The sequence below is a fragment of the Heptranchias perlo genome, chromosome 17, assembly GCF_035084215.1.
Source record: "Heptranchias perlo isolate sHepPer1 chromosome 17, sHepPer1.hap1, whole genome shotgun sequence".
NCBI classification, from domain to species: domain Eukaryota; kingdom Metazoa; phylum Chordata; class Chondrichthyes; order Hexanchiformes; family Hexanchidae; genus Heptranchias; species Heptranchias perlo.
The window spans coordinates 11330072-11347401 of NC_090341.1; the positions used below are offsets into that span (position 1 = coordinate 11330072).

At 43.0% G+C, this 17330-nt stretch overlaps 1 protein-coding gene across 6 annotated transcripts in view; it reads left to right on the top strand.

The window, feature by feature from the left end:
• Nucleotides 1-7588: 7588 nt before the first annotated feature.
• The window catches only part of LOC137334051 (RNA-binding protein 5-like), a 49722-nt gene continuing 39980 nt past the window's right edge, over nt 7589-17330 (top strand). For 4 of the 6 annotated variants that reach the window (XM_067998482.1, XM_067998488.1, XM_067998486.1 and 1 more), the window contains exons 1-3: nt 7589-7740; nt 11995-12070; nt 16137-16350. In XM_067998482.1, the coding sequence (XP_067854583.1) occupies nt 12045-12070; nt 16137-16350 (240 nt within the window). In that variant the 5' untranslated portion in view covers nt 7589-7740; nt 11995-12044. The remainder of the gene's footprint in view (nt 7741-11994; nt 12071-16136; nt 16351-17330) is intronic. The other 2 variants (XM_067998487.1, XM_067998484.1) reach the window with 2 other exon arrangements.

The window sequence follows — 17330 nt, forward strand, 5'->3', positions numbered from 1 at the left end:
GAAGAGTGCCTCTCTGAACTTGGTAGGGAGGGGAGAAGAGCGACTCTGTTACTGAGTGGGTAGGGTGGTGGAAAAGAGTGCCTCCATGAACTGGGTGGATAAGTGGCTATAAGCAGGGAGAAGACTGCCTCTGTGAAGTGGTTGGTGGGAGAATCGAACACAAGTGCCTTTGGAGGGAGGGAAGCAGAATCTCTCCAATGAATTGATGGGAGGGATGAAAGAGAAGAAGAGTGCTTTCATGAACTGGGAGACTGAGAAGAAGAGTGAGGAAGGCAGGAGGATATCATGAAGGTAAGTAAGTGGCTGAGTAAAACTGGGAAGAAGCATTCTTGCCAATGCAAAGAACATTTATTTTTCATATAAGTTGGAGTTTTGAATGAATCAGTAACTATTTAAAACAAAGCTACTCTATTTGTTGCTTTCAGTTTCCTGGTGTTTGTAAAGTGTAAGTCTTGCTTGACTTTGACACTTGAAATTGTGCTGTGCAGTGTTAGTAACAAACAGATTAACACACTGGGGCTAATGTTGTGTAGTGCAATTTATATGGGAACTTTGGAAGTCATGGGGCAATAACATTTTTGATCAATGGACTTCCAATCAAACTAAATGAGTACCCCTGTTGCAGGGTATAAGAGTGAGATTGGCAATTTAGAAACAATTTTGTATTGTGCACACATGCCCATTGAGAACCGTATTCAGACTGCCCAAACTCATTTCACTTTGGAGCTTTACAACTAGCAGACAGTCTCATCCCATCAGTGTGGAATGGATTTGAACCCAGGTCCCAGAAGTGAAAGGTCAGTGTCTGACCCATTGCATCCTCAGTCCTTTCATGAAGTTTGTATCCTAATGACATATAAAAATAATATACTATCATATATAAGGAAATTTACACATCCCCAGAGTGTAATTTTACCACTTTTTGCCAGGCCCTCAGTGGAGGTGAAATGGAAGACTGGTGAAGATTGGGGTCAGGGTGTTGCTTCCTGAGCTGCTTGAAAGCAGGTCTTGTTGTGCTGAATCAATGAAGGAGCACCATATGCCTCTTAGCAACAGAGGAGTATCTTTGAGGGAAGCAGAAGAAATAGGGACAACCTGTAGGGATAAATAGAGTGAGAGGGGAAGTTTTAAGGGGATTAGCATCTTTGAAGGTGGATAAATCACCAGGCCTGGATGAAATGTATCCCAGGCTGTTAAAAGAAACCAGGGAGGAAATAGTAGAGGCTTTAACAATCATTTTCCAAACTTCACTGGATACAGGCATGGTGCCGGAGGGTTGAAGGACTGCTAGCGTTGTACCGTTGTTTAAAAAGGGAGCAAAGGATAGACCGAGTAATTACAGGCCAGTCAGCCTGACCTCGGTGGTGGGCAAATTATTGGAATCAATTCTGAGGGATAGGTTAAAGTGTCACTTAGAAAGGCATGGACTAATCAGGGACAGTCAGCACGGATTTGTTATGGGGAGGTCGTGTCTGACTAACTTGTTTGAATTTTTCGACGGGGTGACAAGGAGGATCGATGAGGGTAGCGACATGGATTTTAGCAAGGCTTTTGACAAGGTCCCACATGGCAGATTGGTCAAAAAAGTAAAGGCCCATGGGATCCAAGGGAATGTGGCAAATTGGATCCAAAATTGGCTCAGCGTCAGGAAGCAAAGGGTAATAGTCGACGGGTGTTTTTGCAACTGGAAGGCTGTTTCCAGTGGGGTGCCGCAGGGCTCAGTACTAGGTCCTTTGTTTTATGTGGTATACATTAACGATTTGGACTTAATCATGCCCCCTACATTTAAGAAATTTGCGGATGACACAAAGGTAGGCTGTGTGGTTGATAGTGAGGAGAAAAGCTGTAGACTGCAGGAAGATATCAATGGACTGGTCAGGTGGGCAGAAAAGTGGTAAATGGAGTTCAATCGGAGAAGTGTGAGGTAATGCATTTGGGGAGAGCAAACAAGGCAAGGGAGTACACAATAAATGGGAGGATACTGAGAGGTGTAGAGGAAGTGAGGGACTTTGGAGTGCATGTCCACAGATCCCTGAAGGTAGCAGGACAGGTAGATAAAGTGGTTAAGAAGGCATATGGAATGCTTTCTTATTAGCCAAGGTATAGAATATAAAAGCAGGGATGTTATGCTGGAACTGTATAAAACACGAGTTAGGCTTCAGCTTGGGCACAGTTCTGGTCACCACATTACAGGAAGGATGTAATTGCACTAGAAAGGGTGCAGAGGAGACTTACGAGGATGTTGCCAGAACTGGAGAATTTTAGCTATGATGACAGATTGGATAGGCTGGGGTTGTTTTCCTTGGAACAGAGGAGGCTGAGGAGTGATTTGATTGAGGTGTACAAAATTATGAGGGGCCGAGATAGAGTGGATAGGAAGGACCTATTTCCCTTAGCGGAGGAGTCAATAACCAGGGGGTACAGATTTAAAGTGATTGGTAGAAGGATTAGAGTGGAAATGAGGAAAAATATTTTCAGGGTGGTGGGGGTCTGGAACTCACTGCCTGAGAGGGTGGTAGAGGCAGAAACCCTCAACTCATTTAAAAAATACCTGGATGTGCACCTGAGGAGCCGTGACCTGCAGGGCTACGGACCAAATGCTGGGTGGCTTGTTTTTCAGCCGGCGCGGACACGATGGGCCAAATGGCCTCCTTCTGTGCCGTAAATTTTCTATGATTCTAGAAATAATGTTAAAAATACAAAATTACATATTCTTCAGTTAATTATTATTTATATATTTTCTATTGCCAGGATAGAGCCTGCATCGCCTCAGTTGTAAATAAAATCACGTTGCCAGAATAATTTAATCACAGTTCTAGTATGATAAATAACAATCCTAATATGATTCAGTCGAATGGTACTTACATTTCTGTAGCTGGAATTGATCATCGGAAGCTCACATTTTGTTACATTGCTGAATGGCCCAGTACAGATCGGGAAGCTGGCATCTGGGGAATTATGCTTGCTCACCCACCTTCCACTGCTCCATGGCACAACATGTTACTACAGTAACAGGCTAATCTTCAATTGATACTTATTGTCTTTCTAAAGCAGAAAGGATTTTAAAGCACAGATCAACATTCTTAACCAGAACAATGCTGATTGTTGACATCTTCATACTCCATCTCGTGTTTCTTTGTATGCTGGTTGTGCACATCAAGATAACAAACCTCTGCAGCTGTAAAATTGACAACGCCTCCTGCAATTCAAACTTTGGGCAAAAAGAGTGGCCTAGGCTATGGCAGGTCAGCAAGCTGCTTCTCTAAAGCACAATGCCAGAGAGTGATAGGATATTGATGATTCCCTATGTGATTTCCCACATTGCAAAATCAAGTTTTGACTGTATAATCATCGAGGAGGTGGCCAGGCCATTCAGTACAGGACATGGAAAATATAAAGAGGAGTTAGCCTGAGATACATTCACTCAAACTTCCATGCTCAATATCTTATTTTTTGATATCTTGCTAAACCACTGCCCTCCGCTTCTCCCTTTAAAACAATCCATGTTTTGCTTTGTGCCATTACAACATATATATATAACATTATGTATATATATGTTGTAATATAAATATATTAGGGGCCATAAAATAGGGAATTCAGGAGAAATTTCTTCACTGAGAGTGGTTATAATGTGGAACCTATTACCACATGGAGCAGTTGAGGTGAATAGCTTTGATCTATTTAAGGGGAAGCTAGATAAACACGTGAGGGAGAAAGGAATAGGAGGATATGTTGATAGGGTGAGATGAAGTAAGGTGGGAGGAGGCTCATGTGCAGCATAAACACCGGCAAAGACCTATTTCTGTGCTGTAAATTCTATGTAATGATAAATGGATGCCTGCCAATGCCTTGGCACCAGGCAGGCAACCAAAGTGCAGTCATCTGCAGTGACCTGAACCAGCCTCTATTTGTAGGTTCAGGTCATCATCACGCCCCTGGCACAGGTCCAGCACTTGATGGAGCTTTGCACCTTGAAATGGGAGCAGAAATACAGCTGCCATTACTGGAGGCCTCAGAAGCCTGCAGTAGTGGCAATCCCTCAACAAAAAACAGCAGCCAGTAGGCCAACAAACCTAAAGGTCTTTGGAGACATTGTGTAATGCTGTAATACGATGCAATACAGTCACGCAAATGAGATGATTAATTTATTCTGATTAAGTTAAAAGGATTTTCATGAAGGGGTGGGGAGTGTGGTGAATGCTTTACAAGGATTGAGGTGAACGAGTTTCAGGCAGTTAAACCACATACTTTCATTGCAAATCAAATGCAAAATAAAAATTGTGTCATGACAAGCAGCCTCTACAACAGTTTTATAGTATGTACTAAAAATATAATTTGGAATGTAACTGTAGTTTCCAAAACCTTCTTAAAATAATAAAAGATAACTAGACTTAAAGTGCCTATCACAGAAACAAGGTACAGCAATTGAATTCTTCACACCCTTTGTTGTGTAATAATAATTGTATGTTTATTGTAAAATAATCCATGTTAGATTTAGCAGCAACTCCAGCTCACCTTTAGGGTCAAAGTTAGGAGCAGCGAAAATACTGACCATGTTTGACAATTAGATTTACAATTTAGATCCTATTTTGGTTTAAGATTAGGATTTCCTATAAGCACTATCCAGGACAGATTTGTGCTTTCATGGCTTTGTAACTCAATACCACCCCTTCTATCACCAGCACTCTATGGATGAAGTATGTACCATCTTCACGATGCACTGCAGCAACTCCCTCCCTGGTGATTTCTACCACCAGGAAGAATAAGCAATGTCATAGGAACATCATCACCTTCAAGTTCCCCATCCTGACTTGGCCATATATCACTGTTCCTTCACCATTGCTGGGTCAAAATCCTGGAATTCCCTACCCAACACCAGTGTGGGGCACTGTCAGCCAACACAGCCTGCAATAAGAGGGCCCACCACCAACTCCTCAGAGCAACTAGGGATGGGCAATAAATGTGGCCTTGCCAGTGTCACCCACATCCTGGAAACACTTAAAAACAGTGGAGACATCGCAGTAGAACCCAATCCTGTCACCAGCCGATGTCCAAAACACACATGTATTTTTCATCAAGGGTCACTTACAGTGATCAGCAGGAGGAATCATGGCCATTCTTTGCCTTCCCTAGCCCAAGGTTCTTAATGCTAATTATCGTGACTCCACCAAAACCCCGACTGCCATCATCTCTTTTTTTCCTTTGGAAGTTTATTTTCTTCCATCTTTCCTCTATTCTAACCATATCATCATTCTAAGGTCTGAAGCACCTTGAGCTGTTCCTCTATGTTAAAGGTGCTTATATAAATGCAAGTTGTTGTACTAGGAGGTCTTCGGAAAAGGCTTATCTTCTTGATTTTTCTATCTTATTGTGTCAAGAACTTTTCGAGTATGAACTCACATACTCCACTCCATGGTAAAATGGAGTACCAGTTAATATTTGCAATTTCATTTCAACTGTCCCACGATGACATTTTACCTGCTGACAGAAAAAAAAATATTTATTAAATTAAATGCCTGAGTGGGTTTTTATTTTGTGCTACCTGGAAATCTCATATAATTTTCAGAAGCTTATATGGTTTTAAAGCAGGAAACCTGCAACAAAAATCAAAAAATGCTGGAAACAACAGCAGATAGGTTAACATCTGTAAAGAGATTTTAGGTGTAACCCTTCCTCAGAACTTCAATCGCCACATAGAATAATCAGAGTTTGGAAGAGAACCCTTATGTGTTATTGATTTTATTATTTTGGTTACTTTCATTAGTTTGTCTTAAAAACCAATTTGGTTGGGCCAACCATCCTGGAAATTTTAATGATGTTACTCATTTAGACTAAAACCATAATACCACTAGCTTCTAGCTCATTAATGTCCAATAGTGTAATATATGATTGGCTTTGTTTATACCACTCCAATAACAACTTGCATTTATATATCATCTTTAACGTAGCAAAGGAGTGTTATCAAACTAAATTTGATACTTAGCCACACAAGGAGATATTAGGACAGGTAACCAAAAGCATAGTCAAAAGAGGTAGGTTTTAAGGATCATCTTAAAAGGAGAGAGAGGGAATTCCAGAGTTTACAGCCGAGGCAGCTGAAGGCACAGCCACCAACGATGGAGTGATTAAAACCGGGGATGTGCATATCGGAGGGTTGTAGGTTACAGAGGTAGGGAGGGGCGAGGCCATGGAGAGATTTGAAAATGTCACTGAATAGTAATTTTAGGATAGCTGGAAGTTCTTCAGGCAAAGTGCTATCCACATTTGGAATGGACTTCCAGCTAGTGGTGGAGCAAAAAACCCCAAATTATTCAAGGGACAATTGGCTGCAGCAATGGGCAAACTGTAGGATTTTTCTGGATGGATGATTTACATTCATGTCTGAGACTAAACAATGCTAGTGGGTTAAAAGTCGGGTCTGTTTTCATAGAGCAGAAGAGATTATGAGGTGATTTGATTGAGGGGTTTAAAATTGCAAAGGGATGGGACAGGGTAGATAGAAAATAAGTGGTTAAATGAGGAGACATAAGATATAAGATTAAATATAAGAGATCTAGGAGAGAGAGCAGGAAGGTTCTGAGGTTGCAGAATGCAATGATTGAAGCAGAGACCATGTCAATATTTAGGAATAGGTTAGATAGGTTGGTGAAAGAAAAGGAAGTGGGAACAGAGGAAGCACAGGGGATGAGGACTATTTGCTCATGGATTCAGGATTTGCTCATGGATTCTTTTCTCTAGAAAAGACAAGTCGGAGGTGTGACCTGATAGAGGTCTTTAAAAAAAATTATGTTTCCACTTGTGGGGGGCATCCAAAACTAGTGGTCATAAGTATCAGCTAATAAATCCAATAGGGAATTCAGGAGAAACTTCTTTACTCAGAGAGTGGTTAGAATGTAGAATGCAGTTGAGGCGAATACTATAGATGCATTTAAGGGGAAGCTAGATAAACAAATGAGGGGGAGAAAGGAATAGAAGGATCTGCTGATAAGGTGAGAGGAGGCTCCTGTGGAGCAAACACCAGCCAGTTGGGCCGAACGGCCTGTTTCTATGCTACAAATTCTATGTGAAATTGGCCAAGAGTGCCAGTTGTGAAGGAGTAGAACTACAACTCCCAATAGCTTGTCCCATTATCATTTCCGGGATGCCATTTTCTTTTGTGCGACCCTCGCGGAGGCGGACCTTCTCTGTCCCGGCGTGCCGCGCGGCGTCCTCATCCCCCCCCCCCCCCCCCCCCCCAAGGCTGCTGATTGCACGTTGAGGGCAATGGGGCGGACCTTCTCTGTCCCGGCGTGCCGCGCGGCGTCCTCATCCCCCCCCCCAAGGCTGCTGATTGCACGTTGAGGGCAATGGGGCGGACCTTCTCTGTCCCGGCGTGCCGCGCGGCGTCCTCATCCCCCCCCCCCCAAGGCTGCTGATTGCACGTTGAGGGCAATGGGGCGGACCTTCTCTGTCCCGGCGTGCCGCGCGGTCGCCTCGGTCCCCCCCCCCAAGGCTGCTGACTACACGTTGAGGGCAATGGGGCGGACCTTCTTTCTCCCGGCGTGCCGCGCGGTCGCCTCGGTCCCGATACGACGGGGGTCTGGCGCCATTTTGTCGGTGTTAGCTGCGAAGCGGGAGGAAGAGGTGCCTTTTCGATATTGGGTAAATTCCGGCCGTTGTGGCACCGCGTTAACGGCATTTAGCGACTGATTGTGTTACCCAGCGACTGTGAGTTCGAGTTTCGCGGGGGGAAAAAAAAAAGTGAGTGTTTAACGAGGTTGGAGATCGACAGCAGAACGGATTTGTAATTTTGGGAGGGATGCAGCCATTGAAAGCCGGGCCAACACGTAAAGCCTCAGCCACTGAACACACCATCTTGCACCGTACAATAGCGCAGTGTCATCTTGGTTAGCGAACTGTCTTGGATTAAAATCTACTTTTATTTAGTGGGAAGCGATTATTTAAAAATACTTATATTGTGTATCTTTTTAAAAATACTCATGATTTTGCAATCTGTTCTTTACAGATTCTTCCTTCTGTGCTTTAAGATGGCTGGGAGCTTTTTGTGTGCACCTTGTATTTTTTTTGGTAAAAGCTGTCACTGTTCCAGATTTTTTTGTCTTCTGCTTTGTTTAGATTTCATTGACTAATCCACGATTGAGTGAGTTGTGCTTGCCCTCATAATTTTATATATATTTTCTTTTTTATTTTAAAACGTCTGATTCTTTAACTCCCAGTCATTGCAAAACTGGGAATGACATACAATCTACAGCATAGAAACAGGCCATTCGGCCCCATTGATCGATATTTATACTCCATGGGCTTTAATTACCTCTTCCCAATTGTCTCTGTATACCCTCAATTCTTGGCTTCCACTATTCTCGTCTCCTTCATGTATGTGTCAATGCTATCTGTTTCAACTACTCCATATGGCACTGAGTTCCATATTCCCACCACTCTGTAAAGAAATTCCTCCAAAAAATTCTTTGATATGTTAGTGCCTATCTTATATTTATGTCCCCTTATTCTGGACTCACCCACAAGTGGAAACAGTTTCTCCACATGTGCCCTATTGAATATTCATAATTTTAAATATTTCCGTTGGGCTTCCTCTTAGTCTCTTTTCCATAGAATGCGCTCCAGCCTGCTTAGTCTTTCCTGTTAGTTGCTTCCTCTCAATTCTGGTAAATCTGTTCACTTTCTCCAGTGCTTCAATATCCATTTGTAGTTTGGAGACTGAAAGTCTACACAGTACTCTAGGTATAGACTAACCAAGGCTTTATCTAAATTTGACATTACCTCCTTGCTTTTGTATTCTGTTTCTCTAGAAATGCACCACAGTGCTTTGTTTGTACTCATTATGGCCGTATCAACTTGTATTGTTACTTTTAGCAATTTCTTTATCTGTGTTCCTAGATCTTTTTGCTCTTCTACCTCATTTAGTTTCTTACGTTCCAAGGAATGTGGTCTCCTTATTCCTCCTACCAAAATGAACCATCTCACACTTTGCTATATTGAATTTAATTTGCCATTTATCCACCCACTCTGAAAGACTGTTTGTCTTCCTGTGTTTTGGTTCAGTCCCCTACATTATTAGCTATTCCCCCAAATTTGGTGGTATCTGCAAATTGCACCACCATACCTGAAATTTCAGAGTCCAAATCATTTATGTGTATGGTGAACAACAGTGGTCCAAGAAACTTCCCTCAGTTTTTTCTTCAGCCACTTTTCAATCCATTCTGCTACTGGCCCCTGATTCCACATGCCCTGACCTTTGTCACAAGTCTCTTCTGTGGCACCTTATTGAAGACCTTTTGAAAGTCCACATCCACTAGTCTAGCCTTTGTCTACTCTTTGTTATTTCTTCAAAGAATTCAATAAGGTTGGTTAAACAAGACCTTCCTTCTAGGCATCCATGCTGATTTTTTTATGATATTCTGTGTCTTTAGATGTTCTGTTATCTGATCTTTTGGCAAATATTCTAGTATCTTTCCTACCGCCAGTGTTAAGTTAATTGGTCTATAGTTTCCTTGATTAGTTCCATCTCCCTTTTTGAAGATAGAAATTACATTTGCTGTTCACCAGTCCTCTGGCACTATTCCTTTTTCTATTGAATTTTTATGTATGGACACAGTGGTTTTTAGAGCTGGTGTAATTAACTGGTTTCCAGTTCTTCAATTTTCTCACCTTACCTTAGGTGCCCCACTGCCATTGCAATTCACGTGTTCTTTATTCCTTTAATGCTTCCTTCCACTACTTGACTGAGATGGTCTGCTCTATCATCCAACAATCATTTTGCTTGTACTTCCTCCTTGTTTTTCCCTCCCCTCCCCTCCCCTCCCTCCCATTTTTTCTGATTCTATTAATATACTTTAATTCTGAAGAAGGAAAGGAACCTCTCTAGATAATGACCAATGTGCTTATGGATACTCTTTTGAGGCAGGCATGTTGTTGGGCCATGGTATAGAGAGCTCAGCATCAAATCTTGCTTGGTGCCTATGCTAGGTATCTGAAATGCAAAGTGTTCCATTTCCAATACAAACAAAATTCACACAAAAAATGCAGAATGGTTATTTAACTCCTACAGACTACTTGGACAAAACAATACCTAAAATATCCATGCAGATATTTTTCACTGAATAGTAATTCCACAAAAAATTTTGTAAGGTTCCTTATGAAAATGTCAGTTATCAACAAGATGGGGTATATTCTAATTATTTCTATCTGGTCGTCTGTAAAAGTGCATAATAGAATCTAAGAAGCCATTTGCAGGATGTTTTAAACAAATATTTTTAATGCTGTGAAGGAGTTGTCAGATGTAGTTCATCTGGTTTGGCTCAATGCACATTGTGATTGTGCCTTGGGATGAGGAAGGAAACAAACTGAAGAAAATTACTGAGAACATCTATAATTGTCTTATGTCTGCATGTACTTTCTGCCAACTTTTTCCATGATAAATTCCTATGTTCACATTTATAATGACAACCGGTTATGTAAGCTTGTCATGCTGTAATTACACTTCCTCCAGTGAAAGCAGTGCAGTGCCACTACTGGTGGGAGAATGTAATTACAGTACAGCAAGTTTCCATTATGTGTAAACATACAAATTTATAATGAAAATATAAAATAAGAACCAAATGACTTTAAAATGGGGACTAAATTATGCCTGTGTGCTCTGGTCCAGTTATCCCCTGACTTACACCTTCACTTCACCTGTAAACAATTGTTTTTGACTCCATGTGAAAACCATGGGCGATTGACTAGTGTGTATTGTACTTGATAAAATTAGTCTTTAATGTTGAAGAACAGATTAAAGAATAAAACTTTTACAAACATTCATACTATTAGATTTAGAGCTCACTATTGGATGTGCTGTGAAAGAATTTTAATTTCAATGCATTGAAATTTGTTTTGAATCTGCTGGATTAAATCATGTAGCTGTTGAGCCTTCGACTGAGAATAACTAAAGTTGCTGGTCTCTAAGCCCAAGTGTGAGGGATTTACTGGATAAAGTACTAACCCATGCACATTGCCACCTTGCCTTGCTCCTGGGTTTGTTGAAAATTGTTCATTTTTTCTCCCTCCTTGTGTAGTCACCACATGCTGAAGATCTCATGGGCTTGCAGCTCCATTTAAGTGGTTACTCGGAGGTGGACAATAGCTAATCTGGTTGACACAACTCTTGCTTCTATACAGTGGCACAGTTCAGGAAGTTGCTGTGGAACATGGTTGGGGGAAGGGAAGGGACTGGCAAGCCGAAGCCCGCATTCTATCATTCAATGTAACTCCATGCACTAGAGTTGCAGACTATTCTTTGAATATAATATCTGATTCTAATCCTGGACTAACTTCCTCTAGCATTTATTCTTCGTCACAGTGTGCCCCTCAGGAGCACTCAAGATCGCACAAATCATTACTTTTGTGTCGTATAACACTGACACTCTCTCCAACTATTTTACATTGTGACCCTGAATTTGTAGCTGTTAAAAGGTGGGCCCAGATTGCTGGATATTGTAAGTTAATGATTATGGATCTCACAAACATTTTCTGCAGAAAATACATAGCTACATAGAAAGTAATGGGTATTTTATGTTTAGGGCAGTAATCCAATCACGTGCCACCTTAGTCAGAAAGAATTAACCCAGTTCGACTAGTTTACATTCCTTATTTGAAGCCTGGAATTCGACTATTGCCTGGCATTCCCTTTGGGGCATTTGTGACCCATGTCACGTGTTGTATCTCTTCCCATCGTAGAGGACTTAAGATTTTTTTTTTTGTTTGGCGGTTTGCTGATCTTTTGAAGTTTGAGGTATTGTTCTACAACAATGGACAAAGGGTGTTGCTAATATTATGACATAAGATCTGAAGGTATAGTGGATCATGAAATATGTTTCAATTGATTTTTTGGGGGGATGGGAGGGAGGAAGGAAGTGGGTTACTGTAGATCACAAGGAAATTCAGTTTCCTTATTTTATCTCTATTCTTGTGTTCAGATATTTTTCTTTTTAACTGTAGATTGCTACTCAAAAGCTTTGGAAGAACTGAGTTCACAATAACCAGTAATAATGGGCTATGATAAATATGATAAACGGTAAGAATTTCTTAATTCTATTCAGTTATTTCCTACTCCTGTTCGTGTTTTGTGTGCCATCTCCTCCCACCCCACCCCCAATCCTCCTCTTACCTGGACCTATGGTCCTCAATGGGTGATGGATCTGTTTTGAGGCCTTTGTTGCTTTGGCTTCAAAGCAGTGCACAAAAGCCTTGCTTGCTCTTATAACAAGGCCATTAAAACATTTATTAATCCATCATTAAAACATTTATCCTGCCCTTTGGAAAAGATTTTGAATCATTGTGGTCTTCTGTAAGCAGTTATGGAAGAGGAAAATCATTTATTTTACTGTTCATTGGTAATCTTGCCATAATGCTTGCTCATCTGTCCTGATTTCAAAAAAATTACCAAAATGCTTCCTCTTACAGGCTTCATTTGTAATGCATCTGGAATTTTGGCTTGGTGCTTAATTATCCTACTCTGGATATTTTGCTGCTTGGTATTAAATTGTTTTTAGTTTATTTAGCCCAAGCATTCTCCGATAGAAGTTATGAGAAGAATATGCTCGGCAGGTACTTCATTGAACAATCCCATTTGAAAGGGATTAAATCCCATCAAAATTTATTGAACAATTTAAATTTAAAATGGCTTCTACATTATCCAAATTATCTCCCTTAAAATGACTGTTGTATCTTATGCCAGCTAACTTTTTTTCGAGAGAATTCAGTTGAGACCGTCCTAATAACAGTTCTTGCTTCATATACTCTAAGTAGTATATCAAATTATCAAAATATGGAAATGGATTTCAATAAGACGTCAGAGTAATCACTTAAAAAAAATTGAATTTAATTGTAAGGTTGGTGTGTTTTTGTTAATCAAAGTTACCCCTAGAGGCACGACACATTTGAGACAATCAAAATAAGAAATGTTCCTCCTTTTTAAAAAAAATAATTACTTATCTGTTGTAGATGGCTGGAGTTGCTAATATTAGAAGTTACATCAAAATTAAGTTTCCCCCAATAGTGGCCAGTGCACCACCTGGTGTAACACTAAGCTAATGAGACCAGACCATCAATGTCTGCACTTTTTTTATTCGTTCAAGGGATGTGGGCGTCGCTGGCAAGGCCAGCATTTATTGCCCATCCCTAATTGCCCTTGAGAAGGTGGTGGTGAGCCGCCGCCTTGAACCGCTGCAGTCCGTGTGGTGACGGTTCTCCCACAGTGCTGTTAGGAAGGGAGTTCCAGGATTTTGACCCAGCGACAATGAAGGAACGGTGATATATTTCCAAGTCGGGATGGTGTGTGACTTGGAGGGGAACGTGCAGGTGGTGTTGTTCCCATGCGCCTGCTGCCCTTGTCCTTCTAGGTGGTAGAGGTCGCGGGTTTGGGAGGTGCTGTCGAAGAAGCCTTGGCGAGTTGCTGCAGTGCATCCTGTGGATGGTGCACACTGTAGCCACAGTGCGCCGGTGGTGAAGGGAGTGAATGTTTAGGGTGGTGGATGGGGTGCCAATCAAGCGGGCTGCTTTATCTTGGATGGTGTCGAGCTTCTTGAGTGTTGTTGGAGCTGCACTCATCCAGGCAAGTGGAGAGTATTCCATCACACTCCTGACTTGTGCCTTGTAGATGGTGGAAAGGCTTTGGGGAGTCAGGAGGTGAGTCAGTCGCCGCAGAATACCCAGCCTCTGACCTGCTCTCGTAGCCACAGTATTTATATGGCTGGTCCAGTTAAGTTTCTGGTCAATGGTGACCCCCAGGATGTTGATGGTGGGGGATTCGGTGATGGTAATGCCGTTGAATGTCAAGGGGAGGTGGTTAGACTCTCTCTTGTTGGAGATGGTCATTGCCTGGCACTTATCTGGCGCGAATGTTACTTGCCACTTATCAGCCCAAGCCTGGATGTTGTCCAGGTCTTGCTGCATGCGGGCTCGGACTGCTTCATTATCTGAGGGGTTGCGAATGGAACTGAACACTGTGCAGTCATCAGCGAACATCCCCATTTCTGACCTTATGATGGAGGGAAGGTCATTGATGAAGCAGCTGAAGATGGTTGGGCCTAGGACACTGCCCTGAGGAACTACTGCAGCAATGCCCTGGGGCTGAGATGCTTGGCCTCCAACAACCACTACCATCTTCCTTTGTGCTAGGTATGACTCCAGCCACTGGAGAGTTTTCCCCCTGATTCCCATTGACTTCAATTTTACTAGGGCTCCTTGGTGCCACACTCGGTCAAATGCTGCCTTGATGTCAAGGGCAGTCACTCTCACCTCAGCTCACCTCTGGAATTCAGCTCTTTTGTCCATGTTTGGACCAAGGCTGTAATGAGGTCTGGAGCCGTGTGGTCCTGGCGGAACCCAAACTGAGCATCGGTGAGCAGGTTATTGGTGAGTAAGTGCCGCTTGATAGCACTGTCGACGACACCTTCCATCACTTTGCTGATGATTGAGAGTAGACTGATGGGGCGGTAATTGGCCGGATTGGATTTGTCCTGCTTTTTGTGGACAGGACATACCTGGGCAATTTTCCACATTGTCGGGTAGATGCCAGTGTTGTAGCTGTACTGGAACAGCTTGGCTAGAGGCGCAGCTAGTTCTGGAGCACAAGTCTTCAGCACTACAGCTGGGATGTTGTCGGGGCCCATAGCCTTTGCTGTATCCAGTGCACTCAGCCGTTTCTTGATATCACGTGGCGTGAATCGAATTGGCCGAAGACTGGCTTCCGTGATGGTGGGGATATCGGGAGGAGGCTGAGATGGATTATCCACTCGGCACTTCTGGCTGAAGATGGTTGCAAATGCTTCAGCCTTGTCTTTTGCACTCACGTGCTGGACTCCGCCATCATTGAGAATGGGGATGTTTGCAGAGCCTCCTCCTCCCGTTAGTTGTTTAATTGTCCACCACCATTCACGACTGGATGTGGCAGGACTGCAGAGGTTTGATCTGATCCGTTGGTTGTGGAATCGCTTAGCTCTGTCTATAGCATGTTGCTTCTGCTGTTTAGCATGCATGTAGTCCTGAGTTGTAGCTTCACCAGGTTGGCACCTCATTTTTAGGTACGCCTGGTGCTGCTCCTGGCATGCTCTTCTACACTCCTCATTGAACCAGGGTTGATCCCCTGGCTTGTTGGAAATGGTAGAGTGAGGAATATGCCGGGCCATGAGGTTACAGATTGTGCTGGAATACAATTCTGCTGCTGCTGATGGCCCACAGCGCCTCATGGATGCCCAGATTTGAGCTGCTAGATTTGTTCTGAATCTATCCCATTTAGCACGGTGGTAGTGCCACACAACACGTTGGATGGTGTCCTCAGTGCGAAGACGGGATTTCATCTCCACGAGGACTGTGCGGTGGTCACTCCTACCAATACTGTCATGGACAGATGCATTTGCGACAGGTAGATTGGTGAGGACGAGATCAAGTAAGTTTTTCCCCCGTGTTGGTTCGCTCATCATCTGCCGCAGGCCCAGTCTAGCAGCTATGTCCTTCAGGACTCGGCCAGCTCGGTCAGTAGTGGTGCTACCGAGCCACTCTTGGTGATGGACATTGAAGTCCCCCACCCAGAGTACATTTTGTGCCCTTGCTACCCTCAGTGCTTCCTCCAAGTGGTGTTCAACACGGAGGAGGACTGATTCATCAGCTGAGGGAGGACGGTAGGTGGTAATCAGCAGGAGGTTGTGCAATTCCCAGCAGGACTCACAGTTGCGATAGGGAGCTCAGAACAAATTTTCACCGTACTCAATCTAGGGGCCCTACCTAACCAGTTGTATCCATACCACCTCTACAACTGAAATCAACTAACAGCACAGACTGGGGTTTGAACCTAGGACTTTTCTTGCTTGTGTTGCTCAATCACTCACTGATTAAACTGTTTGAGCCATAGGGGAAGCCTCTGATCTCTCAATAATGCACAGTTGCATTTTCCTAGAATAAGGAATATTTTTGTTGTTTAGAGACATATTAGCAAGTTTGTTACATGTTTATGAAGAATGATGAGGAAAACATGAAACCTACAATTTCATCATGCTATACACTGGTCTACCTAGACACACACATTGTTCGAATTAAAATTTTCTGGCAAAGCTAATGCATTGCTTTTATATTTTTTGCAGTGAAACCAGTCGAAGTGAACGGAGTGGCCGTTATGGCTCTGAATGGAACAGAGATGAGCATCGAGAGTCGCGAGGCAGACGTGACTACGACTATAAGGATGTTGATTATCGTGCTCCACCAAATCACAACAGGGACTATGAACGTGAAAGACGCCGCAGTGACTATCGGAATAATGACCGCCATCAAGACTATAGGAGCTACGAGAATTCTGAGGCATGCACCCTTGCTTATGTTGGAATAGTAGTTGGCGTTGCTCTCGTAGCTTTCTTGGTCGTGCCCAAAGCTGTTTTAGGTTTCCTTGTGTAGCCCAATGGGCAGGTGGATGGCCTGGTCCCGTTCTCTTGTCGATGCAGTTTTTGATATCACTGCTGGGCGGGGGGAGGGGGGGGCAAGCCTTCAGTAACCACCCTTTTTTTTTAACATGTGTTTTTTGGGTGATGCTGCCAATACAACAATTATTCCAATCCCAAATTATTCCGAAGATGATGGTGGGCCTTCTCCTTGAACCTGTCTAGTCTTTGTGGTGATAGTACTCCCACAATGGTGTTAGGGAATTCCAGGATATTGACCATTGACTGAAGGTACGGCAATATATGTACAAATCAGGATTTTGAGAGATTTAAAGGTGATAGCGTTCCCACGGCATTGCTGCTCTTGGTGGTAAAGGTCGCAAGGGAGGGAGGTGCTGTCAAAGTAATCTGGGTGAGTTGCTGCAGTGCATCCTGTAAATAGTAGATACTGCGGCCATAGTGCGCACGTGATGGACGGCTAGATATGTGAGTATAACAGCAGGGATGCCGATTAAGCAAACTGCTCCTTTCTGAAAAGTGTCAATCTCCTTGAATGTTGTTGCAGCTGCACCCAGTCAGGTGAGTGAATATTCCACTACACTCCTCATGAATCTTGTAGATGGTGGACAGGATTTGAGCAGTCAGCAGGTGACTCACTCATCAGAGTACCCAACCTCTGCCCTGGTTTGTAGCCATGGTGTTCATATGGTTGGTCCAGTTAAGCTTCTGATCAGGGTTGACTCCCAAGATGTTAATGAATGGTGGGGGACTCTGCGATGGTGGAGGTCAGGGGAGAGTACTGAGCTTTCTCTTGTTTGAGATGGTCATTATCTGACACGTGGTGTGAATGTTATCTACCACTTCAGCCCAATCTGGATGTTGTCCAAGTCCTGCTGTAGGCTA